We start from the raw sequence: 25,546 nt of genomic DNA, 5'->3' as shown, positions 1-25,546 counted from the left end.
GCTTGCTTTAAATTAATTTAAAATTAGATAATACATATAATTGTACCCAATACATAAAAAGCCTTATTAGCCCATTCCTTTAAAAGGTGGGTTGCATTGTGCTGCCCAACACTTAAGAGTCCTTGCTTTAAGTTAAAATATTATTATTTGATCTCTTCTTATTCTAGTAGAATTATTGCGGTTTTTCTTATATATATATAGGGACTCGGGGTAAAGTCAAAGACATACATGTTGTGTATAGTTACTTTATTGAAATTTAGTAAGATTTATTTACTTAAAATAAATTCTATTTTTGTGAGAACTCGAGTATTTGATCTTGATTTTAATTTATCTGTAAAAGAAAATTAATTTTCGCTACTGGAAAATTAAAGTTTTCATTTTGTGATCAATTTAAGATTAGAGTCCACTTTTTTAACAATCGAAGGTTGGAGGATCATTGAGAAGATTGTTTAGTTGAAAGTCAGGAATTGACAAATCCTGCTAAACTAAAACACATGTATTAAATTTGATAAAATTTATTACCATAGGTAACATAAGGGTTCGATTTTGTGAAATTTTTTTAAAATTCCGTGTCACCTAAAACTATTTTTTGTAACCAATGTTTCCAACAATAAATTGATTAAGAGAGTTTTTATAAAGAGCTAATAGTTAGATCAAAAAATGTAACTAAAAAAAGAGAGAGTAGATACTTAAATGTGAAAAGTGTTACAGTTTAGGGTCAAATTATCATTTAAGCCATTCAAATTAGAAAGCCGTCTAAAAGTATTTCAAACAATCAAATTTATCTTTAATTTTTTTTAATTTAGTTTTCAACCTAAACAATCCAAGTGGCGATATTAGAGTAAGCACGGTAGAAAAGAAAAAAAGAAAAAGAAAAGAAGAAAAACTAATGACACAAAGAAAATGAAGATTTTAAGGGTAGATTATTAAAATCGTCATTTTGTTTACCTCAAGTTACATTTTAGTCACTTATGTTTGAAATTTTACGTTTTAGTCACTATGTTAACATGTTGTAACATTTTAGTCACTGAGTCGTTAATTGACATTAACGATGTAATGGTAAGTTGACTTGGAACGTTAAATCATCATTTTAAACATAAATTTTATGTTAAATCATACAATAGGTCCCCATATTTTTTCGTTTTGAGCAATTTAATTTTTTTCTTTTATGTTCTTTTAACTTTCTTTTTTTTTCTTTTACTTCTGCTTCTCCCTCTGTTTTCTTTCGTTCTCCATCTCTTTTAACGTAGTTTTTCTATGTTCTCTATTTGTTAAAACTTTTTTATGTTTATGAAAAAAGAAAAGGAAAAAGTTGAAACCAAAATAAAACTTGCTTCGCATATTCTCACCCCACAATTACAATCTCTCATCGTCCGTCATCACTTTAACGAACCAATTTGGATCTCTCAATGACCTGGTCCACAAGCTCACCTCACTCGAAGACCTTACCAGTCATGACTTATGGCAGTCCACCCTCAACAAAGTTTTCTGAGGCCGTTCCCTTAACCTCCTAACCAACCCCCACGACCACCTTATCTATCTTACCTACAACATTCTTGCCCTCTCAGAACTACATTGTTTCACAGATTCTTCAAACGAGTTCTACACTCTCAATGACTAATATGACCACCATACAAAACTAACCCTCAACTTTACCCAAACTAGTTTGGTTCCATGCTCCCTTTCTCTCTTCGGTTCATCTATGCTTGACTTCCAATCAAGGTTGCTTGGAAATATCCAAGAAGGTTTAGATCAATTTTATCGTTTACTTAATTTTATTTGTTAGAAAATAAAAGAAAATGAAAGGAATAATCTACACGATTCTATAAAAGTTTGGAAACGGAAAAGAAATTGTTTTGAATATAAAGAATTCAATTTATGTTTAGATTTGATTAATGATGTGGTTTTTTATATTGAGTAGTTAGATCCATTTTTAGTTTCAAAATTAGGTTATATTCAAATCGAGATTTGATTAAGAATGATTGATATTTGATTTTGCGTGAAATTCAATTTAGGAATCATGTGAAAGAAACAAGGACTTGGTTTATTTGGTGGGCAAAGATAATGTTTCTGCATTGAAGAATATGAGAAGAGAGAAAAATTAAGGGGAAGAAGAAAATGAAAATAAATAAATAAAAAGAGAAAATTAAATTGTTCAAACAAATAAAAGTATAGGGACTAATTTTAACAAATGGAAAACATAGAAAAATTGCGTTAAAAGAAATGGAGAATGGAGGAAAATAGAGGGAGAAGGAGAATAGAATGGAAAAAAAGGAAAGTTAAAATAACATACAAGAAAGAATTAAATTGCTCAAAATGAAAAAAAATATAGGGACTGGTTGCATAATTTAACCTAACATTTTTTGTTTGAAATGGTGGTCTAATGTGTTACATCAGATTACTGTTACATCATTAACGACAATTAACGCTCGGTGACTAAAATGTTACAACACGATAACGTAAGTGATTAAAACCTAACATTTCAAACATAAGTGACTAAAATATAACCTGAGTAAATATTTTAATAGTTTACGCATATTTTAATGAAAACAAAAAGAATTAGAACATACTAAATTATAAGAAAAGCATAAAAACTAAGAAGATTAAACATAACCGATAACCTAACACATTCAAATATCAAAATTTAGTTAATACAATAAATCGGTTAATTTTGTTTAATTGAATTAAATTCAGTAATAACTTAACCTAATTTTTTTATGGTTATCAGGAATTAAATTCCAAAAATGGTGTAATTTAAATAAAGGGTAAAATCACCATTTTCATAGCCATTTCCCTCAAGTAGAAGCTAGTATATTTGATGAAAACAAAAAGTAATAAAGCACTAAGATTATAACTACATTTTCTCTTTCTACTATAAACATAAAATTTCTGGGAATACAAATGTTCTATTTCAAGCTAAATCAGGTTCAGAAGTAGTTGATGTTGCACAAGTTGGAAGCAAGCATGAAAAGAATCCTGGCATTTTTTTCTACATTTTAAGCAACAACAATAAACATGTTAGAATCACTTTTCAAAATCAACAAATAATTTCATGCTTTTCATTGGACCCCTCAACTTCATCCATAGCTTCATTTTGTTATTTTAAAATTGCATTTTTTAAATATTATTTTTATTATTTACATATCGAGGCAAATATCTTCCATTCAATTTAAACCTTAACTTAATCATTAAAATAAAAATCCAAATATTTTATTTACTTTTACAAATTTAATATGCTCGATTCAATTGGTGTTACAAGTTAATTGAAAAATTATTAAAAATATTTTATTATTGTTCTAAATAAATAACTAAAAAAACATCCTACGTAAAAAGACGTCAACATTTCGGACAAAGTCGAAAAGCTTGTAAGGCATATAAAAAACTCTCCATTCTCTCTCTAGAGTAGGACTTCTCTAATCGGTTTTGTTCCCGATCATTTCTTTCCTTTGCCCTAAATGCATAAGACCCACCTACCAAAATTTTCCTAATGCCACTCTAGCTAAGCATTCTTTCCTTTCCCATGTTGAAGCTCAACCAGTTTTGATTTCTATTTTGCATCTTTTCCTCGCTCACTTGTCCTTCATGTATGATGTCCCCTTTCTCCATTAAGCATATATGGAATATCATTTGGGGTTTGTTGTATGAGAGGATGAAAGTGATACTCATGCTTAGAAGGTGTTTATTGAAATATCTAAGAAAACATGAGATGATTTGAGATGTTACTGTAAGTACTTAATAGTTCCCTCACCTTTAATTACTTTTTGATTGTTCCTTTGTTGTTCGAGCACTCTATTTGTTTTTTTATCTGTTTTGTGAGTATGATTTTGGCTATTGTTTTGTATGAGTATGTTGGCATGGAATGCCCAAGGGTTAGGCAAATTGACAGCTACAATGTCTCTTAAAAAGCTCCTCAACAAAAAACTAACCAAGTATTGTGTTCCTCAAGGAAATAAAATAGAATTAAGATAAAATAGACAGGACCAAATACAAAATGGAATTCTATGGGGCTTCTATGTGAGCCCTGAAGGTTTGTTAAGAGGACTTGCACTGTAGTGGACTAATGATATTTGAATGGAGGTTCTAATATTTGATAATAAAAAATATTCACACTAGCATCAATTGGCAATCAAAGCTACCATGTCACTTGGTGCAACATGGAGGATTTTAATGTTGTTAAATTCCAACAAAAGAAAAAGAAATGTGGGAGGCTAGTTGTTCTCAATTCTTGCAAAGACTTTCAGGGATGCACTGAAGGTTGCGATCTTATGGAACTCATTGTGAGTAGGGTTGGTCTGACATGGTCTAACAATAGAGTGCATTTAGGAAAAAAACTTGATATATTTTTCTTTAATATCCCATGAAGTGATCTGTTTCCTAATGTCTTTGGCAAAGCTGAACTAATGATCAAATCTGATCATAAACCAATTGTTGTCTTTTTGAAGCCCAAAAAAAACATGAAAGGTTTCAAATTTGAATACAAATGGACATTAGATCCTAAAATAGACTATATTATAAAGCATACGTAGACGCATACTTACGACCTTCTCAATGATCAGTTTTACACTAGAATGGATGTAACTAAACAAAAGCTGATTGAATGGAGCAAAAAAAGTTTAGATACCCAAGAAAGGAGAAAGATTAACTAAGAACATAGATAAACTATAGTCTAAGCCTCTAACTTCTACATAAAAAATGAAGATCCTTGATCTTAAAAAAACTTGATGTTTTATGGCTAAGGGAAGAGCATACTACTTGTTCAAGCAATAAGTGAATGGCTTAACTTTGGTGAAAGAAACAAAAGATTCTTTCATGCTTCTACTGCCAACCATAGGAGGAATAATGCTATTTTCAAAATTTAAAAGCCTACAGGGGAACGAGAAATAGAGTAGAAGAATGGGAGGAAGAGTAGACGAATGTGAAAAACATTTTACAAAATTCAAGTCTATGCCAAATAGTGTAATTGATGAAATATTGAAGAATGTCAAAAGGAAAGACTTCGATGAAATGAATGAATCATTACAAAAGGACGTGTTACCTAAAGAAATTCAAGAAGCACTATTCCATCTTAGACGATATTTGGCCCCATGCTCTAATGGCTTTATGATAATATTTTATAAAAAAATATTGGGACATAATCAAAGATGAAGTGATTGCTCTCATCAAGAGTTTCTTTGTCCACAAAACTATGTCGACAGGAATAAATGTTACAAATATGATTTTCATCCAAAAAGTTTCTAACCTAGAGCATGTGAATGATTTCAGATTATTGATAATAATCTTTTGATTACTATATAGAGATTTTAAGGATTGACTAGCACATAATTAGGTTGTATAATCTTTGACTTTCCTTCTTTGTATGTACGTATACTAGTATAAATAAGTTTTGTATTAGGGTGAGTGTATAGATTAGAGGTGATTATTGGTCGGGTTCGGGCCGGGCCCAGACAAAATTTTAGGCTCGTTTTCTAGGCCCGGGCCCAGCCCGACCCAAAATATGGGCTTAAAATTTTGTCCAAGCCCGGCCCGAAAGAAAATTGCTAAGCCCGAGCCCAGCCTGACCTGGCCCATATTAAATTTTACAACACCAAAATAGCATATTTTAAAAAGAAAATAGCATATTAAAATTTTAAAAGTATATTTGATTAAAAATAAAAAATATATATATTTAATATATAATTCGGGCCGGGCTGGGCCCGGGCCAAAAAAGTTTTACCCGAGGCCCAGCTTGTTTTCTAAACATGCCTCGTTTTTTTGTCCAAACCCATATTTTGAGCCTATATTTTTACCCGAACCCTCTCATTTTTTGGGCGGGCTGTCGGGCCTAGCCGGGTAGCCCGACCCATGATCACCTCTAGTATAGATGAAACATATTAAAATTTTTATTTTCTTTTCTCCTCTCTATTTCCCTTACTTTTCTCTCTTTTCTTCTAAATTTTCGTAGTTGTAATAGCCACTACAAAAAATTTACTAAATTCTTATTCACCCATCTCTCTCTATCAACTTTACATGGTACCAAAGACAACAACTTTGATCGCCCCTACCATTGAGTTGCCTAGTCCCTGTTGACCCTTCAATTAAAACCCCATTACCAAAATCAACGCAGTAGCCCTCATGCGCCACTACAAGTTTTCTACTCCTCTCCTATACGCTAACACGTGAGAGCGCGTGTGGCACCCTTCGGCTACCATTCCGTTACCCCCAACGGTGTTCTCCCCATACTATTTCAACCATAACTTCTATTTTTAATTAATTTTCCTTCTCTTTTATTTTTGGATCTTTCAAGTTCTACTAATCCCCTTTTCTCTGCATTCTTTAATTCTCCTACTATTACTATTGTCAAACTCTAATGTAGTACTAATTATGTCTCTTGGGTCGCTTCTATTGAGTTGTGGTTTATAGATCAAGGTTATCAAGATCATCTCGAAAAATATGTTAATGTTGTTGATGAAAAGAGTAAGGATACATGGGCTAAACTTGATGCCCAATTATGTAGCTTAATCGAGCCAAACTTACTTCGTTTTAAAATAAGTTACAAAGTTTGGACCAATGCTAATAATTTATATATTAAGGATATTCGATAGATCTACAAAGTTGTTTCTAATTTTGTCCATTTGCAGTAAAATCAACAATATATGAAAAGTTCTTTGGGTAAAGTTGAATCTTTGAAGGATGAGTTAAATGCTCTTATACCTTTTACTAAAAACTTTGTGGACCAGGAGAAGTAGCTGGATAAATTCTTTATGGTGCTTTCTTGAATTGGATTGTAAATAGATTTAGCTCTGGTGAGAGATCAGATTCTGATCAACCCAACCATTCTACTTTTAATAAGGTGACTACTTGATTACTTTATATCTACTCAAATCGGGTTTAATTAGAGGAAGAATCATTCGTATTAGCAGTTTAGAAAATTGGTCTACGAGGTGATAATCAAAAAGGAAGAGGAAAAGGACCCAAGCCTTATTGCACTTACTGTGAAAAAAGTGGTCACATACATGAAACTAGTTGGGCTTTACATGAGAGACCCTTTCACAACAATTAAACCACTACACTTGTAGCCTAAGTTCAAGAATATGGACTTCTTCCTCTTCCAACTGCTAATACATAGGGAGTTAAATTTTTCATGTTGTCTGGATTAGATTATGAATATAGTATTTACAGTATCAAGTTTCAAAATGACAATCTTCTACCATTGCTTCTATTGCTTAATTGAGTAATTCTTTTGTTGGTATAACTTAGTCTTCTTTGAATGGTAACAATTTTTTTTTTCTACTCTTACCTCTTCTTTGCTTCTTCCATTACGATTACCTTAGTTAATGGATCTCAAACATTGGTTAAAGGTGTTAGAAAATGATATCCTATCTCCTTTTTATCTTTAATGTTAGTTTTATATGCTTTAGATTGTCCTTATAACTTTATTTTCATTAGTGAAAACTCTAAGCAACTTAATTGTCAAGTCATTTTGGATTCTAACTCTGTTTTGTGCAATATTGGAGTTTAGGGAAGATGATTAGTGAAGGATGTGAGTCAAATGGATTATACTACCTTTCTTGCCCTACTACTACCTTTGATTTTGCTTCTTCTATTGACCTCTTTCATAGTTTTATTGGTTATCCAAGTTTTTCTAGACTTTAAAAGATGGTTCCTAGTTTTTCAAAAAAGTCTTTTTTAGAATGTGAATCATGTTAGCTTGGGAAACGCACTCATGCTTCTTTTCCAAAGAAAATAAATTCTAGAATTTCTTCTTTGTTTAACATTATTCATTCAGACATTTGGGGTCTTAGTCCAGTTAGTTCACCTTTGAGATTTCATTACATTGTTACTTTTGTTGGTGATTATTCTTGTTGCACATGGTTGTTTATCATGAAAAATAGATGTGAGTTATTTTATATTTTCAAGAAATTTAAGCTAAAATATGTAATCAATTTAGTGTTTCTATCGAAGTTTTACGTAGTGATAATGCACGTGAATATAATGTTTTTATTCTTTTACGTGAATTCATCAGTCAAGGAATCATCCATCTAACTTATTATTAAATGGAAAAACCCCTCCAAAGAGGATAAAAACCATGGGCAAAGATGATTTTACTATAATAGAAAAAGAACGAAGACTACAAAAGATGGAGATAAAAAACTAAACCCCGAAACCCAAAAATAAAGAACCCTCAAAACGTAAACACAAAATTCTCCAAAAGTGTTATGAGTTCTAATCTTTAGTGGGTTTATTTTTTAAGGTTGTAAAAGAGCCTATTTGTAGGTCAAATAATAATAAAATAATCTAGACTAATCATAGTTAAACTAAAACAAATAAACAAAGTTTAACTGGGAGATTATCTTTCAAATTTGACTGAAATATGTGGCATACTCAACAAATCTCCACCTTGACTCTTGAACTATGTAGGGAATTAACTAAGTTGAATATGTGCTTAGAACCTAGAAGACTTCTAGCTTTTACCTTGTGCATTGCCAAATCAAAACTAACTCGGGTCTGATTTTCACTAACACAGTGCTTTAACTTTTCGAAACCTATATCCAAAAGAGAAACTTTCTTCAATGAAACGGTCATACCTTTTTCCCTCATATGACCAAGTTGCCTCCGTTCCAAATGATTTGACTTTGACTCTGTAATGGACGAGGGGGCGTCTGATTTCACTAGTCACTAAAGAACCTTCCAAAATATAAAAACTAAAGATCCTTTTACCTTTCATCAAAATGAAGGGCCTATGAGATACCTTAATGCCGCTCGACTCGATGTTGATTTTGCAACCTTTTGAATCTAAAGTACTTATAGAAATGAGATTCTTTTGTAAATTAGGTACATACATGGCATCTAATAGTGTCCTGATCGTCCCATCATGTATCCTAATTTTAACAATACCAATATCGATTACCTTTCTGAATGAACCGTTTCCCATGTGCACAACTCCACCTTCAAGTGAACTATATGTGGAGAATCATTCTCTGTTTGGAAACATATGAAAAGAACATCTTGAATCTAAGATCCACTCGGACGTAAGCTCGGAGTTTTTGCTCATTGACACTAACAAGAAATCATCACCCCATTCACCGGCCAAATTAGCACCAACTACATCTTCCTCATTGCTCTCAACAGTCCTTTTATTTTGTAGTTTATAACAATCTGCTTTGACATGACCTAACTCCTTACAATAGTGACACCTTTTGTCTCGCTTCTTTGATGCTACCAAAATAGAAGCTTGCCTATCTGCCTTGCTATTCGAACCAAACTTATTGTCGAGTTTTACTTTACTCAACAAATGACCCTTCACATCATCGATTGAGAGTTTGTCTCTGCCATAAATCAAGATTTCCTTGAAAGACTTGTATGAAGGGGGTAAAGAGCACAATAATAGCATAGTCTGATTTTCATCACCAATATTAACCTCAACATTCTTTAAATCATTCAAAAGAGTAATAAATTAACTAATGTTATCTCTAAGAAGTTCACCTTCGTTAATGCGAAACGTAAATAGACATTGTTTCAACACTAAACGGTTAGCCAAAGGCTTAGTCGCATAAAGAGTTTATAACATTTTTCACAAAGCGAATGAGATTTCCTCCATTAATACCTCCTATAATACCTTACTCATGAGGCACAATTGGATTGCAGATAGGACATTTTCATCAAGCTTTTCCCATATTGTCTTATCTAGATTCTCAGGCTTTTTCCTGATAACGACATTTTTCAGGCCATTTTGAACTAGAATTGACATCATCTGAACTTGCCACAGATTGAAATTTATGACACCATCGAACTTCTCAATGTAAAACCTTGTTTTTGCTATATCTAAATGGGCTAATCTATGGAAATTGAATTAGCTCTGATACCATTTGTTGGGGTTCAACCCGATTAGACAATGAATAAGTAAAAAATAATGGAAGAAATTGAGAAATTGAACACACCAATTTAACGTTGAAAACCCCCTCCAAAGAGGATAAAAAACCATGAGTAAAGATAATTTTATTATAAGGGAAAAAATGAAGAGTATAAAAGATGGAGATAAAAAGTTAAACCTCGAAACTCGAAAAGAAAGAACTTTTAAAACGTAAACACAAAATTCTCTAAAAGTGTTATGAGTTCTAATCTTTAATGAGTGTATTTTCTAAGGTTGTAAAAGAGCCTATTTATGGACTAAATTCGTAGGTCAAATAATAATAAAATAAAAATAGTTTAACTTGGAGATTATCTTTCAAATTTGACTAAAATACGTGGCATACTCAATAATTCTATTGCTTTTCCATATCAACCTTCTTATATTCTTTCTACATGCGTTTTTAGTTTACTTACTTTTTTCATAATCATGCTTTGGGAAAAGATAAGCTCCTTCCAAAAGTCATTAAATGCATCTTTTCAAGGGTATTCATGACATAAAAAAGGTTTAAAATGTTATGATCCTACTAATAATAAATTCTTTGTTCTAGTAATGTCACATTCTTTGAAGCATCTCCTTATTTCTCCCCTCACATTCTTATCAAAAGGAAGTTGAAAAAACTCTCCTTATTTATCCCCTTCAAAAGCCCTTTAAGTTTACTTTAGATGATCTATTATACATCATTCTAAAAGCTCCCCTATAAGTACAAAACAATAATATGTTTCAATTGACTCATCTCCTCAACTACCATTATTTCCATCTCTGATCTTGCCTCAAATAGATGAACCTATTACCCTCCGGAAGGCATATATTCTTTTCGCAACCCTCATCCTATTTATGATTTTTTGAACTATCACCCTTTATCATCCTTATATTATGCCTTCACCTCATCTTAGTCTAATGCGTCCATTCCTAGGATTGTTAGTGAAGCTAAGACAAATTTTGGATGACAACAAGCTATAGTAGATGAGATGAATACCCTTCATGCTAATCATAAACAGAATTTTGTTCTTCTACCACCAGGCAAAACTATTTTTGGTTTGTACAATTAAAACTAGTTCTAATGGCAATATAGAATGACTGAAGGCTAGTTTGGTTGCGTAAGGGTATATATAAATTCCTAGTCTCGATTATGGTGACTTTTTCTCCTGTTTCTAAAAATGTTTCAGTTCGACTATTGATTTTTATTGCTACAATGCATCATTGAGATTACATTACTTGGATATTAAGAATGTATTTCTCTATGGTGATTTAACTAAAGAAGTTTATATGGAGCAACTACTCAATTTTGCTGCTTAAGGGAGTCTGGTTTGGTATATTGGCTATGTAAATATCTTTATGGCTTGGAACAATATCCCAGGGCTTGGTTCAGGTGCTTAAGTGTTGTTATTCAAGAGTTTGTAATGAAGTGAAGTGAATAAGATAATTCAGTCTTTTATCATAACAACAATCACGGAAAATGCATCTATCTTGTATATGTTGAGAAAATTATTTAAGTGTGAAATTAATTTAGCAAATAATATTTAATTTTAGAAATAGAAAAACCATGTACTATGTTGGAATTAATTATAAAGTGTTGGGTTAAAAATCCAAGAAGCACATATAATTAGATCTAGTATAAGAGAGGCTTAATTCCCTTTATATGGAATACAATGGGATGACAAACCCTAGTATTTTTACCTAGGGTTACCACCCTTTTTCCTAAATAATTGGGAGCTAGGCTTTTTTTCTATTAAATTAATATTATTATGCTTCTACCAGTTTAACCAAGATTCTCCCAGCTCTCACTATAAATAAATGGCACTGGTAAGCTTCAAATCACACATTAGAAAACAGAGAAATAAAAGTCTCTCAAGTTTTTCAATATTTTTATTTTGCGAGAAAGTAGTGAAAATTTATTTTCTATAATAAATTCTATTTTTTAAGAATTGCAAATCTATCGGTTTCTATTTGAAAGAAAATTTTACTTTCCCACTGAAAGTAAAGAAAATAATTTCTGGTTCTGTGTTTGATTCGAATTTGTTCGAGCCCACACTCAAATCAATTCATGGTATGAGAATAGTGGAGAAGGTTGTTCGGTAGAAAGCTGAGAATGAAAATGATCCATCTAGCCCAAAACACAAGTACGATTTCGAAAAAAGTTTATTGCTATAAATATCACTAGTTGGCTTGATTTTCAAAATTTTATTTTTCCATTGTTCAAGAAAACCGTTTTCAAACCAATTTTTTTTCCACACATGAAGGTATTTCATGTCTCAAGCAATACCTTTTAGATCATTTCTAAATGAAAGACTTGGAGAAGTTGAAATACTTTCTTGGTATTAAGGTTGCTCAATAAAAAAATAGGTATCACTATCTCTCAAAGAAAGTATGCTTTGAATATTTTGTAGGAAACAGGGATGTTAGACTATTAACCTGTGAAAACACCTATGGACCTAAAGTTGAACTCGTTCTAGACTAGGGAGAGTCGTTAAAAGATTCTAGTTAATATCAAAGACTGGTCAAAAAGCTTAATTACCTTTCCATCACTCAATCGGACATCACTTTTGCAATGAGTATAGTTAGTCGATTCCTTAAAATCCTTGTGGTAATCACTAGAAAGCAATAATACATTTTTTCGATACATCAAAAATGCCACTAAATAAGGCCTATTATATGAAGATCATTGGAATACACGAATTATTGGATATTTAGCACCAACTGGGCTGGGTCTCCTTTAGATAGACGACCCATTTTAGGATATTGTGTTCTCTTTAAGGGTAATATAATATTATTGAAAAGTAAGAAACGGGATGTTGTGATGAGATCAAGTACAAAAGTAGAATATCGAGAAATGGTTCTAGCTACTTTTGAGCTAATATGGTTAAAACAATTACTTTAAGAGTTGAAATAAGAAACTATTAGCCTAATGAAGTTACTATATGATAACCAAACTACACTACATATTGCTTCAAATTCAATGTTTCATGAAAAAACTAAACATATAGAGATCAATTGTCATTTTGTGAGATAAAAGATCGAGTCATGATGTATTTCTACCAGCTTTGTTAATTCAAACGATTAGTTAGCGAATGTTCTCACTAATGCTTTCAGGAAGCCTTAGATTGAGTACATATATAACAAGATAGGAGCCCACGACTTGTATGCTCCAGCATGAGGGGGAGTGTTGATAGTAATATTAAGTTTAATCTATAGAGATTTTAGGGACTGACTAGCACATAATTAGAGCGTATAATCTTTGACTTTCATTCTTTGTATGTATGTCTACTAGTATAATTAGGTTATGTATTAGGGTGTGTATATCGATTGAAATATATTCAAACTATTATTCTCTCTTCTCCTCTTTATTTTCTTTTACTTTTCTCTCTTTTCTTCTAATTTCTCACGACTGCCACAAAACTATAGAAACCTTACTAATAACCATTGTTTTCTTTCTCTTTTCCCTCTTTTCCTCTTTCTCGATTTTACACATACTAATATGGTGTTGTAATTTCATCTATGAATTCATTGTAAGAATTATTGTTTCAAGACTAAAACCAATCTTACCTGAGACAATATCTCTAACCCAATATGCCTTTGTCCCTAGAAGACTCATCCAAGACAACATCATCATGGCACATGAGGCGTTTCACACTATCAAAAGGATGAAATGGGAATAGGAAAGGCAACATGGTAATTAAACTTAATATTGTGAAAATTTATATCAAAGTTTCATGGGAGTTCTTAAGGAAAGTATCGACACAAATGGGCTTTTGTGATTTTTTAACACAAAGAGTGATGACTTGTATCTCAATAGCTACTCTTGTGATTCATATGAATGGGGAGTTTATTAACACTATAACACTTGAGAAAAGGGCTTCTCTAGAGAGACCCTCTATCACTAGGTATTTTCAACTTGATTATGAATGTTTTCTCGAATAATATTGATAAAGTTAAAGCATCAAGGTTGATTGCAGGTTATCGGGTTAGATTGAGATGCCCTTCACTCTCCCACTCTTGTTTGCAGATGATTGTCTACTTTTTACAAAAGTGACTTGAATAATGTGGGAGCTATTTCCTAGGTAATTGAGTTATTCCAAGTTTGGACAAACTATTAATAGTTAGAAATCATCCATTTTATTCTCTCCCATTTTATATGTCACGATGAAATAATTTGTTGTCGATCTTGGTATGTCTGTCATGTTAGAAAATTCCAAATATCTTTGTTTACCTTCCATCTGGGGTTGAAGAAAAAATCAGGCACTTGCTTTTTTTTTAAAGAAATGGTGAATAAAGTAAAAAATTGAAAGGGAAAGTTTCTTACACAAGCATGTTGAGAGGTTTTTTTTATCAAATCTATCATTCTTCCCAAGCTTATCTATATCATGTATTGTTTCAACATTCCTTCCACCTTTTGCAAAAAAAAAAGAGAATATTATCCTCAATTGATTCTGGTGATTAAGTTTAGATCTTACAAAAAACTCAATGACTTGGATGTTATTAGATAAGATATCTATCCAAAATAAAAAAGGGAGGTATGGGATTTAGAGATTTTCAAGTCTTTAATGTAACTTTCTTAGCCAAGTACGCTTGGAGGCACATTTAAGAGGTAAAGGCAAAAATGGAAAAGATACGTAGATGATTTATTTTCCAAATTTGACCCCTAGTTAGGCAAGAAGAGGAAAGTCATGTTCATGGGCCTAGAACAACTTATCATGTGGCATGATTTCCTTAATAAATGGTTGAGATGGAATGTAGGAAATGATTAAAGCATTCTATTTGAAAGGAAAATGGGTACCCTTGATACCTTCATTCAAAGTCTCATCTACTCAATGACTATATCTAGGCCCGACACTTGTTAGATACCTATTTAGGATAATAATAGAACCTAGAATAGGAATCTGCTTAAATTTTGTTTACCAATGATAAAGTTGAAGCCATTTCCGTATTCTCTATAGGTGGTCAAGAACAACATGATAAATTGGTATGACATTTCTCCTCTAATGGTAGGTATAATATCAAACAAGGGTATCACATCCTTGTAAGTGAACTCAATCATCATCAATCAATCAAACTAAGTTTTCAGCATCAATAGAGTGGTATGACCTAGAGCTTTGTTTGGAGACTCAAAACACCCCCAAAAGATTAAGTGTTTTTTTGGCGAGTAATTCATAACACATTTACATCCAATGAAAATCTCACAAAAAGACATCACTCCTTCTTCAAATGTTGCTTTAGATGTAGACCTTAAGCAAAGTCGATAAAACACATTTTATTTTTTTGCCCATTCACATATGTTGCTTGGAGAGCTTCAACTATTAGTTATACCTCAACTTGTACAAGATTCAATTCAATGGTAACATAATGGTAAAAAATTTAACATTGAAATTCCTAATTTTGGCTCTTTCCCAAGTACAAGCCTTCTTGCTCGGGTATGATAGAGCATTTAGAACCCTAGAACTAATTGGACTCTTTTGTGGAGTAAATGAAGAACCCAGTAAAATTTAGATAAATACAATTAAGGTATCACCGACAACTAGAGTGTTCTTCAAGAGGCTCACTAAGGGGTGCACATTGGTCTCCTCCCAATGTGGTTAAGACAAACTATGATGCATCTTTTTATTATAAGCTCAAAAATGGAAAGTATTGCAATAGTGGCACGGAATAGTAATGGCGATACGATTAATGGAATCAAAGCAGAAACTTGATCCCCAAATATGCTTGTGGTTGAAACCCTTGCGATTAGGTTAGGTTATAGTTTAATAAATCAAGCAACATGAATCCGATTGTTCAAAAGCTATTAAGATAAAGAAATGAAGGTTGAGTTTCTCATGAGAATACCTCCTTTATTGGGTCAATTTGTTTTAATCATTCTTATGGAATAAGAAAAGAAACTGTAAGGGTTGTTAGCAGTTAGGGTTTTTAGCTGTAGTTAACTGATAAGATAGTTAATAGTTATTAAATGTTTTCAGTTATCATTCACTACATTAAATATGAAGGTTAGCATAGTTGTATTAGCATGAAAGGTTATTCAATAAAGAAGGTTTTCTTAGATCTTTCTATCTTCTAATATGGTACGAGAGTTAGGATTTCTTGGTGAAGGAAGTTAGTTTTGAGAAGGTTTTCATGGCTCCAGAGATGGTTCCAGGGTCTGAAAGTCCACGTCGTTCTTTAAACATAAGTGGCCAGACACATCTTTCGCATACTGAGTTAGGATCAACTTCTTGTGTTTTCTCCAAGAAGATGCAACACTTTCCCTAGCATGACATTGTTAAACTAGGTGAGAATAATTTTCTCCTGTGGAAGCATCAGATTCTTTTGATACTTGAATAATATAATCTGCAAGGATATTACCTAGGCACAATTAATACTCTTTCTCAATTCTTGGTTAATGAAGAAGGTCAATTAGTTGAGAATTTTGAGTTCTTGGACCATCGACAGTAGGATAATGTTTTGGCTTTCTGGCTTTATCCACTGTCATTGATGATGTTTTGGTTTATCTCACTAGTGTTCATACTAGTTTTGAGGTGTGGTCGACTATTCAAAGGAGGTTTGTTGCGAAATCTAGCATCAAAATATCTAGCTTATGTCATGCCTTTTATTATAAAAAAAGGGTCAACTTACTATAAAAGAATATATTTTTAATATAAAGAATATGTGTGACAATTTAATTACTGTAGGTAGCATGGTGTCTAATCAAGAATAGGTCAGCATAATCTTGGCATGTCTCTTGATTGAGTACGAATCTGTTAGGGATGTTGCATCAGTGACTCAGGTGTCTCTTGACATGTTAACTAATATGCTCCTCGACTGTGAAACAAGACAGTTGGATATAGTTACCGATGTGCCCATACAGACTAACTTGATAAATAGACAAAAAAATTATGGTGATAATTGTTCAAAGTAAGATTCTTTGAGTGGTTATTCAAGAAACTACAATCAAGGGTTTAAACATAAAGTAGGAAGTAGAGGTACTTATCATGGCAGGGGGCGTGGAGGCAGATTTACTCGCTCTTGGCCTTAATGCCAATTGTGCGATAAGGTTGGCCATGTGGTACAAACTTGTTACTATAGGTTTGATAAAATTTTTTCTAGATTACTTAATGATCGGGGTCAGTTAATGTCAATAAACTATCATGTTTCGATAATAAAAAATGGTTCTAAAATTCAAAACTGTTCTGGTCCATTGCTTCAATGTTTTAATATGCAGTCTTGTTATGGTGCTCCTATATCCCACACTAAACAACCCTCTTCAAAAACATGTGCTAAGAACAGCAATTGAGGTTACTTTAACACTCCTCCTGATCAAGCTTGGTATCCAGACTCAAGAGCAACAAATCATGTGACAAATGATATGTCTATACTCACAAATGTTGTGCCTCATACATGTATAAGTAAGGTGTCGATAGGAAATGGTCAGTCTGATCCTATTACCAATATATGTCTCAACTATTTGTAAGAATTTGATGTTAGTTGGCCAATTTGCTAAGGACAATAGGGTTTATTTTGAGTTTCACCTTTTCAATTACTTTGTGAAGGATATTTAGACAGGGATCATGTTACTAGTGGGCCACATGCATAATAGGCTTTACAAGTTTGACACTTCAACTGCTGGTGAACATTCAGGTGTTTTTGGAGCTACTTTTGGTTCGAATATTTCCACATGTGTGTCTAATGTTGAAGTCCAAATGTTGAAATATGACATAAGAGTCTTGGCCATCCCTACCCTAGAGTTCTTACTCCAATGTTATGCAGTTGTAATATTCATTTCAATAAAGCAAAGTTGTCACAAGTATGTAATGCATGCCAGCTAGGCAAAGCTCACAAGTTGCCTTTTTCTTCATCTAGTACAATATATTCTTTTCCTTTTGAATTGGTAGTCTCGGATTTGTGGGGACCAACACAAATGAAATCGGATAGGTTGTTCTATTATCTATCCTTTGTTGATATTTACAGTAGGTATAGGTGGTTATACTTTCTCAAGAGTATGTTAGAAGCTTTGAGCTATTTTATTCAATTCAAAAAGTATGTTGAAGTGCAATTTGGTTGCCATATAAAAAGTTTTCAAAGTGATTGGGGAGGTGAGTATCGCTCATTTGCAATAGTTCTATCTCTAAGTGGCATTCAACATCGGGTTACTTGTTCTCACACTTTAAAATAGAATATGGTAGCTGAGAGGAAACATTAACATGTAGTAGAATTGGGCTTACACTTATGGCTCAAGCTTCAGTTCCTTTGAATTACTAGTCTCATGCCTTTATGCATGATGTACACTTGATAAATCGGTTGCCAGCTGAATCATTATAAGGATAAACTCCTTATGGGAAGCTATATGAAGCTAAACCAACTTATTGTCAATTTCGAGTCTTTGGATGTGCATGTTTTCCTTACCTAAGGCCGTACAATCAACATAAATTGTAGTTTCGGTCAATAAGGTGTATTTTTCTAGGATTTAGCTCTAATCTTAAAGGTTTCAAGTTTCTTGGTGATGATGGTAAGGTTTTTGTGTCTCATCTTGTTGTATTCGATGATACCATTTTTCCTTTGGCTCTCTCAACACAGTCAAGTTCTGGTTCTACTTTTCTATCATTTCATGGTCTTATACAGTCTCGTGTGCCACTAATAGTTCCTGCTACTTCTAGTAGTTCTTTGTCATTTCCTCATAATGATTCTTTGCCTCCTAAAAGGTTATCTTTCTTATTCAAATCTTCTAGTCAAGATGATGATTCAGGTGCTGGTCCAGTTCCAGGTGAAGGCTCCAATTTCCCTACGAATAGGGAGGTTTCATATGAAGGTTCTAGTCCAACTCAAAACAGTAATTGTCAAAGTGAAGGTCTAGTCAAAACTGAGACTGTGATGATCAGTGTGATATTGTTCTTGAAAAACTAGTTTCTTCAAATATACATACCATGTAGATAGGATCGAAGAATGGGATATTCAAGTCGAAAGTGTTTTCAACATGGCTTGTTGACCAAGAACCGTTGACTGTTGAAGAATTTTTTCAAAGCGAAGCATGGACAAAAGTAGCTCAATAGGAATTTGACGTGTTGATTCAAAATCGGACCTAGGATTTAATTCCAATACCTCTAGATAGATGTGTAGTAAGGTGTAAGTGGATTTTCAAAGTGAAAAAGGATGCTGATGGGTTTATTTCTTGATATAAAGGGCAATTGGTAGTTTAGGGTTATTCTCAACAGACATGTATCGATTTCCAGGAGACTTTTAGCCCCATTGTCAAGCCTACAACAATCAGGGTAGTCATCGCGTTGGCTGTTACATTTGGGTGGCCTCTTAAACATGTTGAAATAAATAATGCGTTTTAAATGGTGACTTAATTGACGACATTTATATGCTGCAACCACCAGGGTTTGAGAAACATTGTGATGGTCAACAACTAGTTTGCAAGTTGAGGAAAGCTTTATATGGTCTTAAACAAGCCCTTAGGGCTTGGTTTCGCAAGTTAAAGGAATATTTAGTGGCTGCCAAGTTTGTGGTATCCAAGTCCGATGCATATTTGTGTGTTCAACAGTTTGGCACTAGTCTTATCTATGTGTTGGTCTATGTAGACGATATCATCATCACTAGAAACAACACACGACTTGTGGATGAGTTTGTTTATTTGTTGAACTCCTAATTTGCACTCAAAGATTTGGGGAACTTAAGCTACTTTCTAGGAATCAAGGTAACCTACACTCCAAAGGGTCTCTTTCTTAATCAAAGAAAGTATATCCTCGATTTACTTCAAATAATTATGATGAATAAATCTAAAGGATCACCTACCCCAATGGTCACAACATGCAGTTTGTCAGCCCATGTTAGAAGCCCAACGGAAGACGAGTCTCTCTATAGGAGCATTATGGGTGCATTACAATATATTATAATCACACAGTTGTATATAGCTTTTGCTATGAACAAAGTTTGTCAATTCATACATAAGCCACTTGATCTTGATTTTAAGGTTGTTAAAAGGATTTTAAGGTATTTACAAAACACCATAGACCATGGGTTTTTGTTTACTCTAGCTCCCAAGTTGTGTTTATAAGCATATTCAGATGCAAACTGGGGAACTGATGTTAATGATAGAAGATCAACTACCAGATTTCTGTATTTCTTGATGGGAATTCGATTTTGTGGAGCTCAAGGAAGCAACAAGTGGTTTCTAGGTCAACAACAGAAGCCGAATACAGAAGCTTGGCTTATGCCACTATAGAATTGATTTGGTTGCGAGCTTTGCTAAATGAACTACGTGTGGATGTTTCCAACAAGTTAGTACTCTGGTGTGATAGTTCTGGTGCTATTTTTGTTACAGCAAACCCATTTTTACACTCAAAGTTCAAACACGTCGAATTGGACTTGTTCTTTGTCAGGGAAAAGATTGCTGCAGGGACACTACAAATAGGTCATGTTCCAAGCCAAGACCAAGTTGCTGACATCCTTACAAAACCTTTGTCTGCTGGATTTTTTAATAAGTTTAGAAATCAGCTTCGAGCCTTCAATAATAGTGATCAAGTGCATGATAGTAGCAGAAGACAAGAGATCCCAAGTAAGAAGAATGTTATGGAATAAGAAAAGAAACTGTCAGGGTTGTTAGTAGTTATTAATTGCAGGTAACTGATAAAATAGTTAACAATTATTAATTGTTTTTAGTTATTCACTGCATTAAATAGGAAGGTTAGCATAATAGTATTAGTATGAGAGTTTATTCAATAAAGAAGGTTTTTCCTAGATTTTTCTATCTTCTAATAATCATGTTGTTAGATCTACAAAATGAAATGGGTCACTAGATAGCTGGTTGTCCCACCTTATTAGCCATTCAACTCAAAACAATCTAGTGATCGACTTTCTTTGAATGAATTCCACACTTTATGATAAGAAAAAGAAAATCCCAAGTGGCCTCATGGACAAGTCCACACATTGGAATTAGTGACGTGTTGACAAAGTAATCCTTGTACCCCACCATGCCTCATCATCACCCGTGACATAATAATAATAACAATAATAAACCACCGATTCATGAGGTTGGTGACAGATTGGAAAATATTCTTATTATCTGAATATGTGATGCCAAATGAAATTGATAGGGTATTTAATACTTCTACTTAACTTGAATTTCAACAATTACTGACTGCTTCCCTATATATAATATCTTTTAAATATTATTGATGATTGCGGAAAATAATATGTAATAAAAATTGATTTTATATAAATAAAAGTAAAATGTTGAAGATAAAGATTTTTTAAATTCAAATTTCATTATATACTTAATTTTTAAAATTTTATATAAAAAATAAAATGTAATATTTTTAATTTTATAAGAGAAATATATTTTTTTCGTATTTCATAATTAAATTTAAATCTAGTTGATAGATAAAATCAACTCAACTAAATATTAAAATAATAAAAGAAAAGGAATTTATTATGTGTGATAATTCATATTACCTAAGAACCTTGGTAATAAAATTTGACATATATTTTATGCACGAAAAATATTTATTGCCAAATTTTACTAATATATCTCTTTGAGAAAAAAAACACTGATCCGAATCTTATGTTGGAGTAAAAAATATTTGTTCCAAAATCTTGACTATAATATTATTTTTGAAGGGTCAGTTTTATTTAGCTTTTAAACTTTATAAAAAAAATATAGTTCTAATTTTTTATTTAATTTATCTTATTAAAATATTTAAATTTGTACTATTTATCAAATTACTTAAAATGAGAGAAAAAGTTAATCTTTGTTGACGTGGGTTACATGTCAGCAATTAATTAATTTTTAAATTTTAAAAGTTTAAAAAATTTATAAAATAGTATTTAAATTATTAAAAAAGTATAAAAAATATTTTTAAATTTTAAAAAAATTAATTAATTGCTAACATTGTATACATGTGGACTACCATATGAATGTTACATAGTAAAATTAAGAGAGGTTAACTTTTCCGTCCATTTTGAAAGTGATTTAATAAATAATACAAATTTAAAATAATTAAATGAAAGAATAAAATAAATTATTTTAATTAAAATAAAATAAATTATTATGAGAATTTTAATCTTAATATATTGGCAGAAAAAAGGATATCTTTAATGACAGTTGTATTTGCCTTAGAGATTTTATTTTTTATATTTGTCATTGATAATATAGATATATATAAGAAATGAACCCTTAGAATTCATTTAACATTTGCTTACTCAACCTAAAAAGAACCCTTAGAATAGTAAAAAGAAGAAAAGGTGAAATCCTGTCTATGTAGTTTTGGAAAGTTATTCTTTTTAAATTGTTCACTTTTAGTCTTTATGTTTTTTAAAATTTGAAATTTTATTGCTGACACAAACTGTAATAATTAAATTTATTTGGTTAAATTTAATTAAATTTAATTATTAGTCTTGTACTATGTATATAGTTCTATATTTAGTCTATTTTCTCTAATTAGATCATTTTAAGTCCCTATACATTTCGAATTTTTAAATTTCAGTCTTGATTTAAATGACACTTGTTAATTTACTAACTGACTTTTTAGTTTAATGAGTAATAATAAACTGACATGAGAATACATATATAATAATATGTTAGGTGCATCATATTTAAGAAATGACGTGATAAAATTTAAGTTTAAAAAACCCTTAATTTTATCATAAACTTTATAATTTTAATTTATTCAAATAAACACTTAGGTTTAATTTTTGTCCAAACAAAATCATATTTTTTTTATTTATACTTAAAATTAATACACCTTTTCATAATTTAGTACAATTTAACCCCTCTGATTTTAAATTGTGGGGATTATCTGCTTGTGTTACTTCTACTAATAAATAAAATTGAAACATTACAAAAAATGAGATGGAAAAGGCACTTACAGGCTTGGAAGAATGGAGGATTTCAGGGGTAATTTTGTAGAGATCTTCATCAACAGGCAATCTTTTAGGAGGAACGACATCGCTTCCATGCTGCTTACTGCAATCATTAATATTGTTAGGCACATGGTGGTGGGGATGTCGATGATGATATTGATAGTGGAGTTTCCTTGGCGGGTCAGTCACGCCACCAACTCTCCCTGCCTTCTTTTCCTCCGTAACGAGCGGTCCTCCTCCGCCGCTGCCTTCTCTCTTTTCTCTCACTCTACTTACCTGCTAATTAAATATTATACCAAACCCCATTCATTCTCTTATCTCAAATTCAGCAAGATTCTTAGAAGAAGAAGAAGAGCTAGCTAACCTTTCTAACAGGAACATGATTACGAGGATGTTTGGTTTTCAAATCATCAGTAAGATAAGGTTTGGGTTTTTCTGTTGAAAAGCTGAAACGAATCAAACCAGCTTCTCGAGCAGATTCAAAGTACTGAGTTATGGGCAGTTCATTTGCATGATCCCAGTCTCCAAATGCAGGAATCTGCCCACTTCTCTTGCAATTATAATCCTAGTTAAACAGACAAAACAAGAAAAATCCCACCTTAGATTTAGCTTTAAAGAAGAGATTCAAACAAGAAGAGAAACACAACTTACATCCATGGTGGTCGGCTGTTATTTTGAATCTAAAATAAAAATAAGAGCAAATTGAAAAGGTGTTAGGTGACTTTAAAGGGTTGTGTTTAAAGAAAGTGAGATGAAAAAGCTGAAAAGAAGATATAGGGATTCTCAAGGAAGTTAAAAGAAGATACAGATTCTAGTTTCAGAAATTACACTGAAGAAGAGAATGAATTATTTACAGAAAAAAGGATAAGAGTTCAGTTCTTGTCTCTCATGGAAGCACAGTTCTATATATATTAAATAATAAATTAGAAGGATTAAAAGAGGGTTGAAAAGGCATGGCAAATAGGGGCAAAAGTCAATGTTTAGGGCCTTGGTTTGTCAACTTTGTCTCATTATAATATATGATACGCAACTTAAACTTTTTCTCAAACCCTAATCCGTGATTTCTTTTTCTTTTTCTTTTTTTTTTTTTATTTTTTTCAAAAAAAAAATTGAGGTAGAAGTGCTATTTTCTCTAAATTTGTCTTGAAATATTTACTAAAATAATCATTTTAAATTTTATAATTATTTTTATATTTAATTAATAATTTTAATTTTTATATGATTTATTATATAAATTAATGTAAATTTTGTGCAAAATAAAAAAATATATATTTAGTAAAATTAGATTTGGAGTCAATCTAGATATCATATGATATATATACATATATAAAATATAAAAAAGTACATACCTTGTTTTTTCGTCAAGTGGCGTTTTCTCTATTTTTTCTTTTTTAATTATTGATTAAAATTTAATTTTTATAATAAAATCATATTATAGATATATCATCAAATTTTTAAATAAAAATCTTATCAAAATAAAAATAATATCTATTTATTAAGATTAACAAACATAAATGTAATATTATAGATAATTCTTAGGTTATATCATCGATTAAGATAAGTAAATTTTTTTTATAATAATTTTGATGATTTAATCTAATGGTGGTTTATTAAAAAATTAAAAAAATTTTAATTGATGATATATTATAAAAATATATAAAATAATATATTATAGTATATTACTTATGATAATATATTAATTCATGCACGAGTTTAATATTTTTGAATTAATATTATAATAAAGATAAATAAAAATATTATGTAATATATTATTGTTCTATGGTGATTTAATATGTGATAAATAATTTCGTCAATTAATCACCACAGATCATATATTATTTCTTATTAGATAAAATATATTTATTTATGATAAATACATAGATTTTATGAATTATATTACTTGATAAAAATATATTAAAATAATCAATATTGTAATAAATATATTTATGATCAATAATGTAAAAATGTATTAATTAAAATAAATAATTAATAAAATATATTAAAAAAATTTAATTATCTATAATAATTTATACGCATAAAGGTTATTATATATTTTTTGATTTAATATATTTATAATTTCTTATTATAATATATTATTTATGATAATATTTTAATTCAAAAGCATATTCAACAATTGTCTAATTATTATATTATTACCGTTAAAAACATTTAAATCATAAAAGTAATTAAAATACGAAAAATATAATTCTAGTTTTTTATAACTATCGTTAATTGAATTTGTGAAGATAATTATCATTAAAAACATTCATTTTATAGAAATAAAATTAAAATATGAAAAATATAAAATTTAACTTTATTAGATAAATAAATTTATAACCTATATTTACAATAATTTTAATTTATTTAGATTTCTTTATAAATTAAATTTAGACAAATAAAAATGATATTATAAGAAAATTTGAATGGATGAGAAATATTATTTAGAGTATCAAGGGGCAAAGTTTTATAAATATGTACTCTATATTACTAAAAAATGGTAAACAAAATTATCATCTATATTTCTAAATATAATATTTTTATATAATTTCTATAGTTTTTCATTTACATTTCAAAAGAAATTTAAATGTGATCCTGAACATCTGAGAAATAATAATAATTTTAATAAATTTATGATAATAATAAATATTAAATTATAATTTTTAAAAATAAAAAATTTAAATACTAAACTCTAATTTTAAGAGATAATAGTAATTTAAATAGATTTATAATTTTTAAAACTTAGAGGATAATGTTAAGAAAATCAATATTTTTATTATAAAAATAAAAACAATCATGAAAATCTAAGCCAATCTCTCTCTCTCTATAACCTAAATT

At 30.9% G+C, this 25,546-nt stretch overlaps 1 protein-coding gene across 4 annotated transcripts; it reads right to left on the bottom strand.

The window, feature by feature from the left end:
* Nucleotides 1–2,848: 2,848 nt before the first annotated feature.
* Nucleotides 2,849–23,683, bottom strand: LOC107918673 (uncharacterized). Of its 4 annotated transcripts, none has more exons than XM_016848258.1 (4): nt 23,363–23,610; nt 23,076–23,276; nt 22,718–22,990; nt 2,849–2,989 (listed from the first exon to the last, which is right to left on the bottom strand). In XM_016848258.1, exons 1-4 carry the CDS (start codon nt 23,366–23,368, stop codon nt 2,912–2,914), a joined length of 558 nt encoding a protein of 185 aa, XP_016703747.1. In that variant the 5' UTR covers nt 23,369–23,610; the 3' UTR covers nt 2,849–2,911. The 4 variants fall into 4 exon arrangements, with proteins under 4 accessions (XP_016703747.1, XP_040964793.1, XP_016703746.1 ...); XM_041108859.1 differs by having other exon boundaries at nt 22,718–22,987; XM_016848257.2 differs by lacking the exon at nt 2,849–2,989 and having other exon boundaries at nt 22,541–22,987; nt 23,363–23,683.
* Between the last annotated feature and the right edge of the window lie 1,863 nt (nt 23,684–25,546).

Source organism: Gossypium hirsutum, chromosome D13, assembly GCF_007990345.1.
Source record: "Gossypium hirsutum isolate 1008001.06 chromosome D13, Gossypium_hirsutum_v2.1, whole genome shotgun sequence".
NCBI lineage: Eukaryota > Viridiplantae > Streptophyta > Magnoliopsida > Malvales > Malvaceae > Gossypium > Gossypium hirsutum.
Note: the sequence above shows the minus strand (reverse complement) of the source record. Positions and strands in the feature narration are given on the sequence as shown.

Coding starts and splice junctions, on each gene's coding strand:
- LOC107918673 (XM_016848256.2), bottom strand. Junction 22,991..23,075: donor ATCATGTTCCTGTTAGAAAG/GTTAGCTAGCTC, acceptor ATATTTAATTAG/CAGGTAAGTAGAGTGAGAGA.